Source organism: Temnothorax americanus, unplaced genomic scaffold (genome assembly GCF_048541705.1).
Source record: "Temnothorax americanus isolate GAGA-0224 unplaced genomic scaffold, ASM4854170v1 Scaffold61, whole genome shotgun sequence".
Lineage (NCBI taxonomy): Eukaryota > Metazoa > Arthropoda > Insecta > Hymenoptera > Formicidae > Temnothorax > Temnothorax americanus.
Window position 1 is genome coordinate 403,473 of NW_027509762.1, and position 14,747 is coordinate 418,219.

At 35.1% G+C, this 14,747-nt stretch overlaps 1 protein-coding gene across 1 annotated transcript; it reads left to right on the plus strand.

Annotated features, from left to right (window-relative positions):
- The first annotated feature begins 2,559 nt into the window (after positions 1 to 2,559).
- LOC143905431 (putative elongator complex protein 1) lies at positions 2,560 to 4,655 on the plus strand. Its single transcript, XM_077420853.1, has 2 exons — positions 2,560 to 3,856; positions 3,960 to 4,655. Exons 1-2 carry the CDS (start codon positions 3,081 to 3,083, stop codon positions 4,018 to 4,020), a joined length of 837 nt encoding a protein of 278 aa, XP_077276979.1. The 5' UTR covers positions 2,560 to 3,080; the 3' UTR covers positions 4,021 to 4,655.
- Positions 4,656 to 14,747: the final 10,092 nt, after the last annotated feature.

A 14,747-nucleotide genomic window follows, 5' to 3' on the forward strand; every position in this document is an offset into this window, starting at 1 on the left:
CTAATTTTAATCATAATTTTTTCAATTCTATAATTTATTTTTTAAATTATTATAAATTTACTTATTTCACCAAATAAATTTATTTTTACATTTATATTATATTAAATTTAAATTATAAATTTATAATTAATTTTAAATTTATTTATAATCATAGTTTAACCGCAATTGCTGGCACTATATTTATTATTATTAATCGAATTAAATTACTATTATTTAATTTATTAAATTTTATTATTATAAATATTAACTATCTAATTTAAAATTATTTAAATTTAAAATTAATATATTTACTTATAAAATTTATTTATATTTTAATCAAATAATAAATTAAATAAAGAAAAATTAAATTTTATAAATAAAATTTTTATTAACAATAATTATTTAATTAAAATAAAAACCTTATCATTTATTAAATATTAATTTTGTAATTTTAATTATTATAATAATAATATATTTATATATATTAAAATATTTTTTATATAATAAATTTGTGAATAAAATTACTGAATCTAACGATTAAAAATATTAATTTTTTATATATATTTTAATATTTACTGTTTAATTTGAATGAGATCTTTTATCCATGATTTTTACAAAAATATACATTTTTTAAAAGATAGTGAACTTTGCTCTAATTGGTTAAATTTCAATCCAATCTCAATCCCATATCCGTAGTCTAATACAGGCTTAAAGGTAAAATTTTATGGCAGTAAAAAGCAGCAGCAGATCGTACTGATTGGCTATAAAATAGAGAAGTTCTAGAAACTCGAGAACTTCTCTATTTTTGTAGCCAATCGGTACGATCTGCTACTGTTTTTTACTGTCCATGAAATTTCACATTAAAACATATATCATTGAAAGGTTTCCGAAATATTACATTGAAATCAACATTGAAATGTCTCTGAGGCGCATGCCCAAGATGTCTGCGGAAAAACCCAGCACGCTGTCACGCAGTCACGCGCTGTCAACGATTGTAACTTATTGTAAGTTTGTTTTCGTTGTTTAATTATTGTATCTGTGTTTTGGAGAAGTGTTGATCGATCGCTACATCAAAGGTAAGTTAGAATTTCAAATCATAACTCGTGTGCGTTTTGCAACGTTTATTCATATTGTTACGCTCGTCGAGTAAGCTCACCGCCGTAACACTATCGCGCACTCCACACTCGCGCACGTATTTCGCGGAACTCGCAAAAAGAAAGAGAGCTCAAAAGAACTTAAAAAATGCGTTTATTTCAAGCTCGTAAAACAGAACGCGTGCGGATTCCAAAAATCCGCCAGACAGAAAATCAATAAATCCATCAACAAACTCCCGTTGTCAAGGAGCGCGCTTCACAGCTTTTCGCGACTTCTCTACTCAGTGTCCAGCACGGGCGTAACAATATCTTATATGCTACTTTTTCATTCACATAACCTGAAAAAATCAACACTTGAATTACTTGCGCTCATCTTTTACTTGCTACGTTTACGCGAGCATTACTTCTGTAGTAACTCACGATAATTCACTCGTTTACGCGAAGCAATTATCGTAAGTTACTATCAGAAGTAACGCTCGCGTAAACGTACGTAGTATATTTTTGTCTCCGCGTGAATAATCTCGATCATAATGGGTACGATAAGTGATAAGAAGTTAAGTTTCAAACTACACACATGAACTTTTCTATTTTGTAGCTAATCAGTGTACGACCTGCTGCTGCTTTTCACTGCTCATGAAATTTTACTTTAAAACATATCATTGAAAGCTTTCCGAAATATTACATTGAGATCAATGAATATTACAATGAATAATATTAATAAGTCAGCCTTGGTAAACAGCAATGACTTCTTTACTATTTCATGTAATAATAAATTGACGGTTTTAAGCAGAAAAAGGTAATTTATCTTAACAAAATAATGGATGCAGAAATATAATATGATGTATATAATCTATTTCTTGTTGCTTTTTATGTAATTTATTTAATGTTGTAGAACGCTTCTCTCCACGCTGACATATGTAACTGCAAACGTATTTCTTGTGACGTGCTTATACATTATCAAAGATAAAGCATTAAAAATTGATGACCGCGATTGCTTCATGCAACATTTCTTATGGTTTACAGAGAACATCTTGTTGTTCTCTATAGTTACAAAAAACTATAATCTCTTGTGTGTTTTATCTCTAAATGGCATGCATTCTAATGATTGTCTGAAAATACGGTATGTGGTATCCCAGAATCATTAGATATGTAAAATAATATCTGTCTAAATTTGAATCTTTTTACAGGGAATTTCATGTTTTGGATTATTCAGTAGAACATATAGTTTCTTCTCCCGATGCAAATACAGCTTACATAAAAGTAAGAGATCGAATATTTAAATACACAAGAAAAAGAAAACTTGAACAAATATTACGTTAAGCGAACAGTGCGACCAAATAGAAGTTATACAAATTGATTCAAAAGATATTATCCTTGTTCTGTCTCTAGAAAATAGTTTCTTAGTCGACGGAAAAGAAATTGCTAAGAATATTACAAGTTTTTACGTACATTCTCTGATTTTTTGCTTCTTACAACACTGCAATGTACATTGATTTGTGTCTTGTTGAACGAAGTTAATATAAAGCAGCTAAGTAAACGTGATTTAACTATCCAGCTCTGGGATTTAAATATGTGAACGAGATTTTATTTGCGGATAAATACGTACTTTTTATAATCTCTTTTATTTTATATATAGCATATTTTTCTGACTTTAAATATATCGTTACAGGTATCTAAAGACGATTCAGAAAAGGTTCTCGTATAATAACGGCGATACCGTACGACTCAAAAATTATTTTACAGCTGCCTACAAGAAATTTAGAATGTATACAGCCAAAGGCATTATCGGTGCATATACTAAAATGTTACCTAAATAACTGTGATTATTTGACGGGACTTGCCATAATGACTAAACAACGTATAAACTTGAATTTATTATACGACCACGATCCACAATTATTTCTGGATAATGTGAAAAAGTTCCTAGAAGATCTTGTACAGCATAAGAAGTTAAATTGGTTGAATCTGTTTTTGTCAGAATTATAAAACGTCGATGTCACCCGTTCAATGTACGCGTTTTGTTATGCAGATCGCCCTGTCAAATCTGACGCTAGAAGTAACAAAACTACAATTAATAAGGTAGACGAGATCTGTAAATTATTAAGAGATGCCATGGAGAAACATCAAGTTGCGGATAATTTAATACAACCAATATTGATTATAAACTTGGTGAAAAATCAACAAAGACAAGGATTGGAAAATGCACTTAGTAAAATAAAGCAAGTGAAAATGTTGGAGGATTCACAGAGATCAGAGTTACGTGATTCTACCGTATCCGCTCATAAAGCGTTGAAGTGTTTACTGCATTTTGTCACTATCGATACGTTATATGATGTTGCATTAGGCATGTATGATTTAGAACTCGCAATGTTTATAGCGTCTGAATCATCGAAAGAAGATCCCAAAGAATATATTCCATTCTTGAACAATTTGAAAAAATTAGACCCAAATTACATGAAGTATTCTATTAATGTGCATTTTAAACGTTACGAATTAGCGTTAGAGCATTTGTCTAAAGATCCAACTAAGTTTGAGGAATGCTTAAATTTGATACGTAATCAAAAATTATACCAGGCGGCAATAAAATTGTTTAAGAAGAATACTACAGAGTATAAAAAGGTGGCTGAAGTTTATGGAGAATTTTTGTCAAATGAAAGAAAATATGTAGAAGCTGGTATGATGTTTTATAGAAGTGGCGATCTTGACAAAGCTGTAGAAACATTTAGTATATCAAATGATAATTGGGAGGATATAATCGCAATGTCAAAAGAGATGAAACTAAGGTAAAGATAAACAATTTTTTATCGTATATGCATGAAAAAATATTATCTTATCATTAGAATTAATTACATATGCTGTTCTACACATATGAATTAATTTTTTCAGCCCAGCAAATTCATACAAACTTTATAAGACACTGATGGTTGAAAGCAGAGCGGAAATATAAACACACACACACACACACATGCAACTATAATATTAAAAGAATATATAAATGATGCTGAAGAAGTAGTTGCGTTATTATGTGAGGGAAGATCTTGGAAATATGCAATATGAATAATATCTGTTCGACGTTTAGATCTGAATGGTTAGAAATCTGAATGGTTATTGTTACGTACAGAAATTTTATATTTCCGACGACGCACGTTAAAAGTCTTGAAGGCTTAGACGACGCACGCTAGGCTCGGAATTCCGAGGAAACGGCCGGGGTTAGTGTAAATGTTTAGATTATCTTATCGGAGTCCATTGAAGGGCTGGGGGCCAGATGGGCCCGAAACTACGCTTCTAGAATATTCTAGAAGCTTCTAGAATACCTCCCCCCTTAAGACGCGTAAGAAAAAGGCGGGAATCTCGCGCGGAAGATTCCGGTCTTTTTTGGGTATAAATAGGGCGGAAAAACGCCGCGGAAAGCAGATAAGTTTTAACTTCGGTTTTGACTAGACGTAATTCTCAGACTCTCTCCTAACCCTATTCGATTTCCTACGTTCCGCTATACGCTAAGTTCGAGCATTCGCGCTCAATTCTGGGACTTAGTCCCTACACTATCATACCTCATAAGACCGCGCTTCACGCACAAGTTGTATCGAGATTTATAGAATAAAGGTAAGATAAGTTAAAAAGAAACAAGTGTAAAAATCTGGAATCTCATTTCGTATTTTTAATCAACAAATCGATCACTTCCAAGACTCGACTCGCAGTTGTCGCTGACAAAGCGTGGCGATCTGTGCTGGGGCGCTGACGAAGAGTGTGGCGATCCAGTGCTTTCGCTGCCAAAAGCGTGGTGATTACGGGGTTGATTCTTGGAGGTCGTAATAATCACTGTCACTTCTGGGATTCCGACTCGCAGTTTCCGCTGACAAAGCGTGGCGATCTGTGCTGGGGCGCTGACGAAGAGTGTGGCGATCCAGTACTTTCGCTGCCGAAAGCGTGGCGATTACGGAGTTGGTTCCCAGAAACAGACAATAATCTTGACAAATTCCCGAAAGTGAATTTGACCTCTACGCTGACGATCTGAGCGCTGACGAAGAGTGTGGCGAGCAGAGGGTGTGGCGGATTGGTTTTGAGCGCTGCCGAAGAGTGTGGCGAGCTTAAAATTCATTTTCGTGAACGCGGCTGAATGACGAAGAAAGGAGGTAGGCGCGTTCGTATTAAACAAATCAGATTCCAGATCAAGCAAGCAGTCATTTCTAATCAAGATCCTCTCCCCTTCCTCCAACAATTGCAACAATTAGAAAACGCACCCCCCTTTAAACCTATTCCTGTCAATTTTGACGTTGATTATCCTAATTATAACCAAATAAATAAAGCTGATCCTCGTTACCATACGTATAAACTCAGATATCTTTTCGGTCCCGAATAATAAAAATAATAATAATATCCTTCACACGACTTGTCCAAATCCCTGGTAAATTGCTTAAATGCATTGACCAAAAAACGGACGAACTATAACAGTCAGAACGTGACAGTTATAATAATCAAGTGAATCAATATCTAGTATGTAACGGCCTGTCTTTATCAAACGCGGACTGGTTTACGGGATCGGGAGTTCGATGAGAGGCCCAGAGACAGTAATCAATTTGCCATGAGATAGTAACATGCACTTTATTCAAGATTCGATATTACACGCACGCTGGACGCGGTATATTACATGCGGAATGCGGCTACAGATATCAGAACGCGGGGCTAGGCTATATGCACCGAATTAACACAGGTGATAATGACGGAACGCGGTATATTACATATGGGACGCGGTATATTACATACGGAACGCGGCTACAGGCATCAGGACGCAGGCGCTCGGCTATATGAACCGAATTAATACATGCGATAATAACGGGACGCGGTATATTACAGACGGGACGCGATATAGTACATGCGGAACGCGGCTACAGGTATCGGGACGCAAGCGCTAGGCTATATGGACCGAATTAATACCGGTGACAACAGCGGAACGCGGTATATTACAGACGGGACGCGGTATATGCCCTACGGAAGGGTGGCGAGATCCCGGGATCACGGTCGCGAGAACCCTCGCGGCGAGGCCGAGCACGCTCGACCCCACGGTGCCGTGGCCGTCGGGGTAGTGTTCAGGGAGCTCGGGAACATTCTGAGAACCCTCAGTCGAGAACCAGAACTCTGGACCTCGTTGTGCGTGTTGCCCTAGGATGCGGAAGGTAGCTTCGTCAGGAATAGCGGAAAGCCGTGGTAAAGACGAAGTGTCTTTTCGTCGAGCGCGCCGGCTTTTTATACCGCTCGGCGCGGTGAGCTTTGGCAGAGGGAGGCCGATTGTCAGGCGACGGTGCGGTGGTGGGAGCGGCGCGATCCCGCGGGCTCGCTTCGGCGCTCGTCGGCGTCGTGCGGGAAGGCACCGGTGCGACGGATTCCCCGCGCACACGGCGCGTTTCAAATCTTTAAAAAATGTGGGCGCGCCGCGCCCTGTGGTCGCCCGACGGAGAATCGGTCGGGCGGCTCCCGGCGGGTGGTAGCCGGGGACGATGCCTTGGCGTAAGGTGCGCATCGTTACAAGTATATGTGTTTATCTTTCTAAGGTATATACAATTTTTTTTTACGCACACATGTGATATATAATAATATCAGTTTATCTTTCTATTATAAGGTATTAATTTGTGATATTAAAAACGTTAAGTGTTATAAGAGATAAAGAAAATTTATTATGTATGTCAATAACATTTGTTACATATTATATACCGTTATAGGCTGTTAGTTGCGAACTGTTGCAACAGTATAAGTACTATCACAATTAAAATAAAAATTACAGAAAGGATACACTCGTTTTTGTAAAAGTATTTTGTAAATATTTTATTGATTTACCTACATATTTCTGTAATATTTCACATAAACGTAACAGACATAATATACATCTTTAAATAAGGATTTATTTCAAATTTGTTACAGATATACAGGGTGATTTGAAACAATTTTCTGTTTTTAATAAGTAATCCATATTCTTGAACAAATTGTTAACTATTTTTCTTCTTGCAAAATATTATCCGATTTTTAGTTGCTGAGTTATTAAGCTAATAGTTTGTCTATTACGGGCCGGTCAGAAGATAGGCAGGAGCGGCACAATTAACCGTCAGATGCTGACGCAGAAGTTGAACATCTGACGGTGAATTGTGCCGCTCCTGTCGACCACCTGTATTATACCCGGCCCGTATTAGACAAACAATTAGCTTAATAACTCAGCAACTAAGAATCGGATAACATTTTGCAAGAGGAAAAATAGTTTTACAATGTGTTCAAGAATATGATTTATGAAGGACAAGAAACTGTTCCGAATCACCCTGTATGTGAAAAAAAGTAGCTAAAATATTTCCCATTTATTTCTGAAACATTTCAGAGATATATCCGAAGCATTTCAGAGATATTTCCGAAGCATTTCAGAGATATTTCTGAAGCATTTCAGAGATATTTCTGAAGCATTTCAGAGATATTTCTGAAACATTTCATAGATATATTTATTAGGCATTTCAGAGATATTTCTTAAGCATTTCAGAATTATTTCAGAAATATTTCTGAGATTTCAAAAACATTTCTGAAATCTTAGCTTGGCGGACATTTTACCTTTCTGAAACATATCTGAAACATGTCTGAAATGTTTTTTTGAAAGGTATCATATTTCGTTGCTGTGTGGGGGGTAATGTGTCAACCATTGCCCTACGCAGATTTTCAATGGGTCGACGACGTGTCCAATTTTAAAGTTATGGATGTCGCGTTGGATTCCTCGATAGGCTATATTCTCGAAGTCGACTTGGAGTACCTGTAATATCTTCACGACGCGCACACTGACCTACCGTTTTGTCCGACGCGCGATAAACCACTCGGTAAGCGGCAGGACAAGCTCCTCGCAACATTATACGATAAGAAGCGTTATGTCATACATTATCGCAACCTGCAGCAGTGTACTCGTCACGGTTTCCGTATAGCAAAGATTTACCGCGTATTGCAATTCGCGCAATCTCCATGGCTTCGCGATTATATAGAATTTAATACGAAATTTAGACCATTGGCCAAAAATGATTTCGAGAACAATTTATACAAATTGATGAACAACGCTGTATTTGGCAAAACCATGGAAAATGTGCGCAATCACGTTAACGTGCGACTCCTGACTTATTGGGAGGGTAGATACGGCGCGGAGGCAATGATCGCGAAACCAAATTTTCACAATTAAAGCGTCTTTTTGGAGAATCTGGTCGCAATAGAAATGCGAAAACTCGAGGTAAAGTTTAACAAATAAATCTACGTGGGTATGTGCATCCTCGATATATACAAAAGACATGTTTGTACGAATTTCATCACGAGTACATATTATCATTGTATCGCGCGACAAGTGTAAAGTTACGTACACCGATACAGACAGTCTTATTTATCACATTGAGTGCGACAATGTGTACGATACCATGAAGCGCGACATTAATAGATTCGACACTAGCGATTACGCGGTCGATAATGCGTACGATATCCCACTTGCCAATAAAAAAGTACCGGGGTTGATGAAAGACGAAAACAACGGTGCGATAATGACCGAATTCGTTGGGCTTAGAGCAAAGATGTAAGATACGCCTTGCGAGTCGACGGTAAGAAAAATACGAAAAAGGTCAAAGGTGTCAAGAGTAACGTCGTAGCCAGGTCGATAACGTCGATAACGTTCGACGATTACACGCGGTGTCTGCGAGACGAAATTAAAATGACGCGACAGCAGGCTTGCATAAAGTCCAAACTACACCAGGTGTCCATCGTGTCCGAAACGAAAATCGCTCTAAGTCCGTACGACGATAAGCGATAGATTATACTCGATTCTACTGAGACGCTGCCATAGGGACATTATAAAATATCATTGTAAATATATATATTGTAAATAAGATTACATTTGGTTATTTTGAAAATAAATGATTCATTTGTATGTATAATGTGTTTTTTATATTGTAATGAATTTTTACACTACGTCCCTGATAGCACAGTGTCAGTTGGTGCCGTCATAATGCCGTCGTGTTGCTGTTAAAATGCACGAAATTCGTGTATATTTACAGCAACACGACGGTATTATGACGGCACCAACTGACACTGTGCTATCAGGGATTATTCTTGTGTATCCATGTATTGTGTGAATTATTAAATCCTAACCACTTTAAAATAAGTCGTTTTATTTTCGACCCAACTGGCCAATTGAAAACAAATTGCACAACGTTTCGACCGAATTTGTTTTCAATTGGCCAGTTGGGTCGAAAATAAAACGACTTATTTTGAAATATTCGCTGGCGACGGAAATTGTTTTGTTTATCTAACCACTTTACATAAACCTCATCCCCCCCTTTTGCGCAAAACTTTTTCGACAAGATACACGTCGGGATTAACAATGCAATGCAACTCATATTTGTAGAATCCGCCGGCGACAGGTTTTCCGCAGGAATCTTCCAATAGATACGTCACAGGATTAGTTTTCTGCACTTTGACGATTCTAAGCACCTCCGTGGTCCAATTTGACGTGTATCCTTTCTCGAATCATCGTACAGAAATGAGAAAAGAATCGTTGAAAAGCTGAAACCTTCAGCTTTTTAATGCAATTTGTTTCGTTATTCTACGATAATTTTTGAAAATTCTACGATGAATTAAACAAATTGTTACATGCAGTTTTTGCCTTTTTTTATAAAATCAGTCACAAGTAGGTTCCAAATTGTAAAAAAAAAAAAAAAAACGCCTGCAGGATATTACAGTATATACTTCATACTTTAATCCTACCAGAGGAAAAAAATTACAAAAATTTTTTTCTTTAAAATCAAGCTATTGACATTTTCAGTAATCTTCAAATTTCTTTATAAAATGTTAAAATTAAAATCGTCATAACTTTGCAAAAAATTGCGCTTTGAAAAAGCGATTGAAAGCTTGGAATGTCTACTTTTAGGTCTCATATCGCTATATATATATTTCGTCATTTTTCGATTTTTTTATTTATTTACGTAAATGTGTAAATTATCGCGAAGAACCTTGAACTGATTCTGATCATCGTTGACATAATGTATCAGAAGTATGAATAAACGAATATATACTTACTTATAGTAGGTTTGTGTAAAGATTACAAGTAGAGGGAAGGGGAGAGAGCGCTTGGGGCCAAGGGTAATATTTAATCATAATAAAAAAAATTGTACTTTATATAATATACTTTAATATAATATGGAGACGGAGAAGAACTGAGGTCAAAAAAGAATAAAAATTAGAATAGTTACAAAATTACATTGTCAGTCAAATAAAAGTCAAAATTAAAGTGGCTATAAAATTACATTGACAGTCAAATATATATATATATATATATATATATATATATATAAACACAAAATAATATATAATAAATAAGTAAAATTAGTTTATCTGTCAACGTAAAATAAAAATATAATATAATATGTAAAACATGATAAAAAAATTGAAATATAAAATACAAATTGAAGCTAATTGAGTTTTATATTTTATTGTTGATTAAAAGTATAAATTTATATATCTTCCAGTTTTTGCAGTTCTTCATCTTGCTCTTCTATCTCAAACCATTATGTTTGTACAATTTTGTATTTGGCAATGTCCGCAAACAGAAGTGCAGAATAATCCTGATTTTCTGCAAGTACATCCTTTTTCGCAACCCATTTTACAGAAAATTATATTTAATAAAGTTTCCGGTGCAGGTGGCTTACGCATTTTTAACGGCTCGAGCGTTTCTTTCATTTTCCAGTCCCAGTTTTTAGCTAGGAGATTTATATCAAAAAGCCATTTTTGAACTTGTAAATATACTCTATACAAGTGCTGTCGTGCTGCATCTGATGTAGGTGGCATACAAGCTAAATTAACAGCCTTATTTTTACCAATAGCTCACGTGAAGCAAGTGTATCGAAACTCATCGATGCATGATACTTTATTTGAAGCACCATAGATCGATAAGAGACACATAATACCATTATGAAAAATTGTTTCGTGCATTTGGTTTTGTATTTTAAAAGCCTGTGCAGCTTGCTGAAATTTTTCATTTGTTTCAAATAAATTTATTATTTTCCTTTTTCCTTTTAAGTAGAGGCAGGAGGTAGTGTCGCAGCCAGATATTGCATGTAGCATCAAAATATTATCCCTAGAACATAAAAATTTGTCTAAACTTCTGCACAAATAAATTTTTCTTTCACAACTTTTCCTTTACCAAGTTTTAAAAAATAAATAGTAACATTTAAAGGTGCTAATGCTGTCAAGATTACTAGCACATCAATGTCATTTGCCACGATAATAGCCTTTTTACAGGATTGTTCAAGGGCTGTTTGTACTATTAATCTGTCAGCGTCATCTCTAGCCTGTTTGACTATAATGTTGACTTCTTCAAATTTGTTAACTAAAAGAGAAATCAGTCTGACTTTATTAGGTTCATTAGAAAGGAATTTTTCTTGCGTTGTCGTAACATTCTTCGTTTCATCAAAAATAACTTCTGTTGTTGAATATCTTGACGATCGACGGAGGTGTTCGGCTGCCTTTGTGCTAAACACGTTATTATTATAGTCATCAAAAATAATAATTACATCTTTACCGAAATGCTTATGAACATACGTAATGTACTTTTCGCAAATGTATGTAAATGAGTCGTTTTTTGGTACATACAACGCGGTGTAATAACATCCCTCCATCAATGACGTATACAAAATTTTCTAAATCTATTTCTATATCGACAACTTCAAATACATCGAAAAGAGACGATTTTTTTGTTTTTCGCATACCACAATCATCAAATAATGACAGGGGATACGGAGCAAGTTCAAAGTGTAGATATTCCCGCAGTTCTTCGTTTGTTTTCATGGTGACGCAAATTCGTTGAAATAGCAGCAGTGGATTAATTGGCACTATTTCTTCTTGTACTTTAATAATGCTGTTGATTATTTGGAGTGGAAGAATTATGTCATTTCGCTTGAATTTAATTTCGTGAAAATGTTTTCCAATTATTTTTTGAAAAAAAGCAATGCCTATGTTAAATGCATTATGACAATTTATTTTATCGCTAGCAGTTACTCCCGTTGTTATGGACATTAATGTTTTTAAGTGTGAAAAAGAATTATGAGAGTTGAACCATTCCATTATTTTATGTGCATCCATATTATCTCGAGTAATTCGAGAATCTCTGGCATCTATATGTTGCTTCGTAGTCGAAAACAAAATTCCGCAAAATTTTTCAACTTCTTCACATATATTGTAAGCAGAGGGCATTCCTAGGATCCACTTATTTACCGTGCCGTCAGTTATTCCACGCTCAACTAAGCCTCCTTCAACTTTCATTGATCTCATGAGTGTTTGCTCGATTGTCATGTCGCTATAAATACCTGACCAGAACTTATCAGTACGTCTTATCGTAAAAAATCCATTCGTGAATTTACGAAATTCCTCATCATTCATGGAGTTATTAATTTTTTGCATTTCTTGGAAATATATATGGGCTGATTTTACATAATTAAAATGACCTGAAGCGTGGAAATATGGTAGCATTTGTTTAATGCATGATATATGCAGATTCCAATCGCCCATCTTTTCCGCCCGTTTAAAATTTTTTGCAATTGACACCATGCGAACGTATTAGATCCATAACTTTGCAGTGTTGCCTCTGTTTTCAATTTTAAACATTTTTTCTTGTAATTTTTTATTTACATTTTCTAAAACAAAAGCATTATCAATGTTTTCTAAATTTGGAGGATCGGGGACAAATAAATCAATGAGATTTTGTAGTACTTCATGCTCTTCAGAAGATATACTTATTTCTGATAAAATTATTTTATAGAGTACCAAGTATACTAGCGTATGTCCTCTAACAGCTCGAGAATATGCATGTCCTGTAAGTATTTTGTCAACTGATACTGGCGCATAAATGACGCTTAACACTTTTTTTATGCCGCTTCCTGCCATGATATATCCAATGCATCCAAGGTTCGATTAGGCGGATTTCATTTACTAATGTCTTCATTAGTAAATGAAATCCGCCTAATCGAACAACTACATTTGATAAATTTTTGTCACTACATGATGCAACAATATCTACAGCTTTTAAATACAGAGGTTGGTCAAAAGTTACAAAGCAATATCGCAAGCCCAATGTATTCGCATCACGTGCAGAATATTTTAAAACAGTGTAAATAGTACTATAGTCGCTTGGCGATGCATTGACAAACGGTAAGCAAATGATCTGAGACCGTTCATAAGACATATTCTTTGTGAGTTCTGCCATGAATCCATTCCATCCAGGGATCTGAGGAGTTGTTTTCCATTTTGCGTAAATCCATAACAGATCTGCATTTGAAATGAATGACTTATCAAAGTGAGGGATATCAATATTCTTCACCTGTAAGTTTTTTAATCCTGCTCCATTAGTATTTTCATATGATTCAAACGTAATTTTATCAATCAAGCTAATCTCCTGTGCTGTTGGCATCACTTTCCATCGATAAATCGGTTTTTGTCTTTTGATAGCAGATAACGGGGTAACAATTTTAATTCCTCCCATATTATGAAAAGTATTTAGGCCGTCAATAGTATTTATGTTAAAATCTGCATTGTCGAATACATATTGTACAAAGGCTCCAGATTCTATTGATGGGCGCGGATGATATAAAGAAGATACTTGATAAAGCATAGCCTCTTTATACGAAGAGCATAAACCCAAATGAGATAAAATATCTAAAATACGTTTAGAAGCGAATTTTCTATGCAACATTACTGCCAATCTAATCTACAAAGGTGAAATAAAAGATCTTGGACGAATTGCACACATAATAGCATGATTTATGGCAGTACACTTTTTCTCTACGTTATCAAGCTTTCCTTTTTTATCTTTTAAAATAAGTTTTTTTGTGAAGAAGTCGAGAGAAGCAGGGATGGAATCGTTAACATGTTCAAACATATTATCACTGGGAGAATAATAGTCATTCTGACAAATTTGCGAACGGATATCTTGTCGAATGATGGATGCTGCAGCTTTTAATATTCGCAATCGTTTCTCTTCTTCATTCTGCAATCTTGATTCGTACCATGCCTTTGTTAAAACTTCATGTTCAATACCTCGGAAGCAAATAATAGTTGAAGAACTAGGTTTAGTACACCATATAATATTTCTTCCGTAACGTTCGAACAATTTAGATTTTATAGTTTTATCATCCGGTGTATAGTCATCCAATAGTCCTTTAAATTCTTGTAAAATGAATTGACAATCGTCGTGATTTTCTATGTACGAATATATTATATCCATTGCCTTTATAACGTTTTCATCCAGCGGACGACCTTAAGAGCTTTCGTTATCCTTTTTTTTTTTATTGTTGATGCATAACAGTCCCTATGATATCTAGCACGGACAGCTATTAGGTCAATGACACTTGTAATTCGTTTACAAACTTGCTTTGATATATCATCATGTCTTTTCGATAAGATATTTATAACAGTATCCTTAAAAGAAGGCTTTGTAAGGTATAAAATAATTCGTCGTTTTATTTTATTTTGTTTCTTCTTGTAAGCCTTGGAAGCGTGTAACCCGCTGAACAGACATTTATTTTCAAAATCAAAAGTGACTTTTCTAATTTTAGCTTTTGTAGGGCTAAATTGCGAGGAAGTTGAAGCAACACTTGCATCAGATTGCTTAACAAATAATTTATC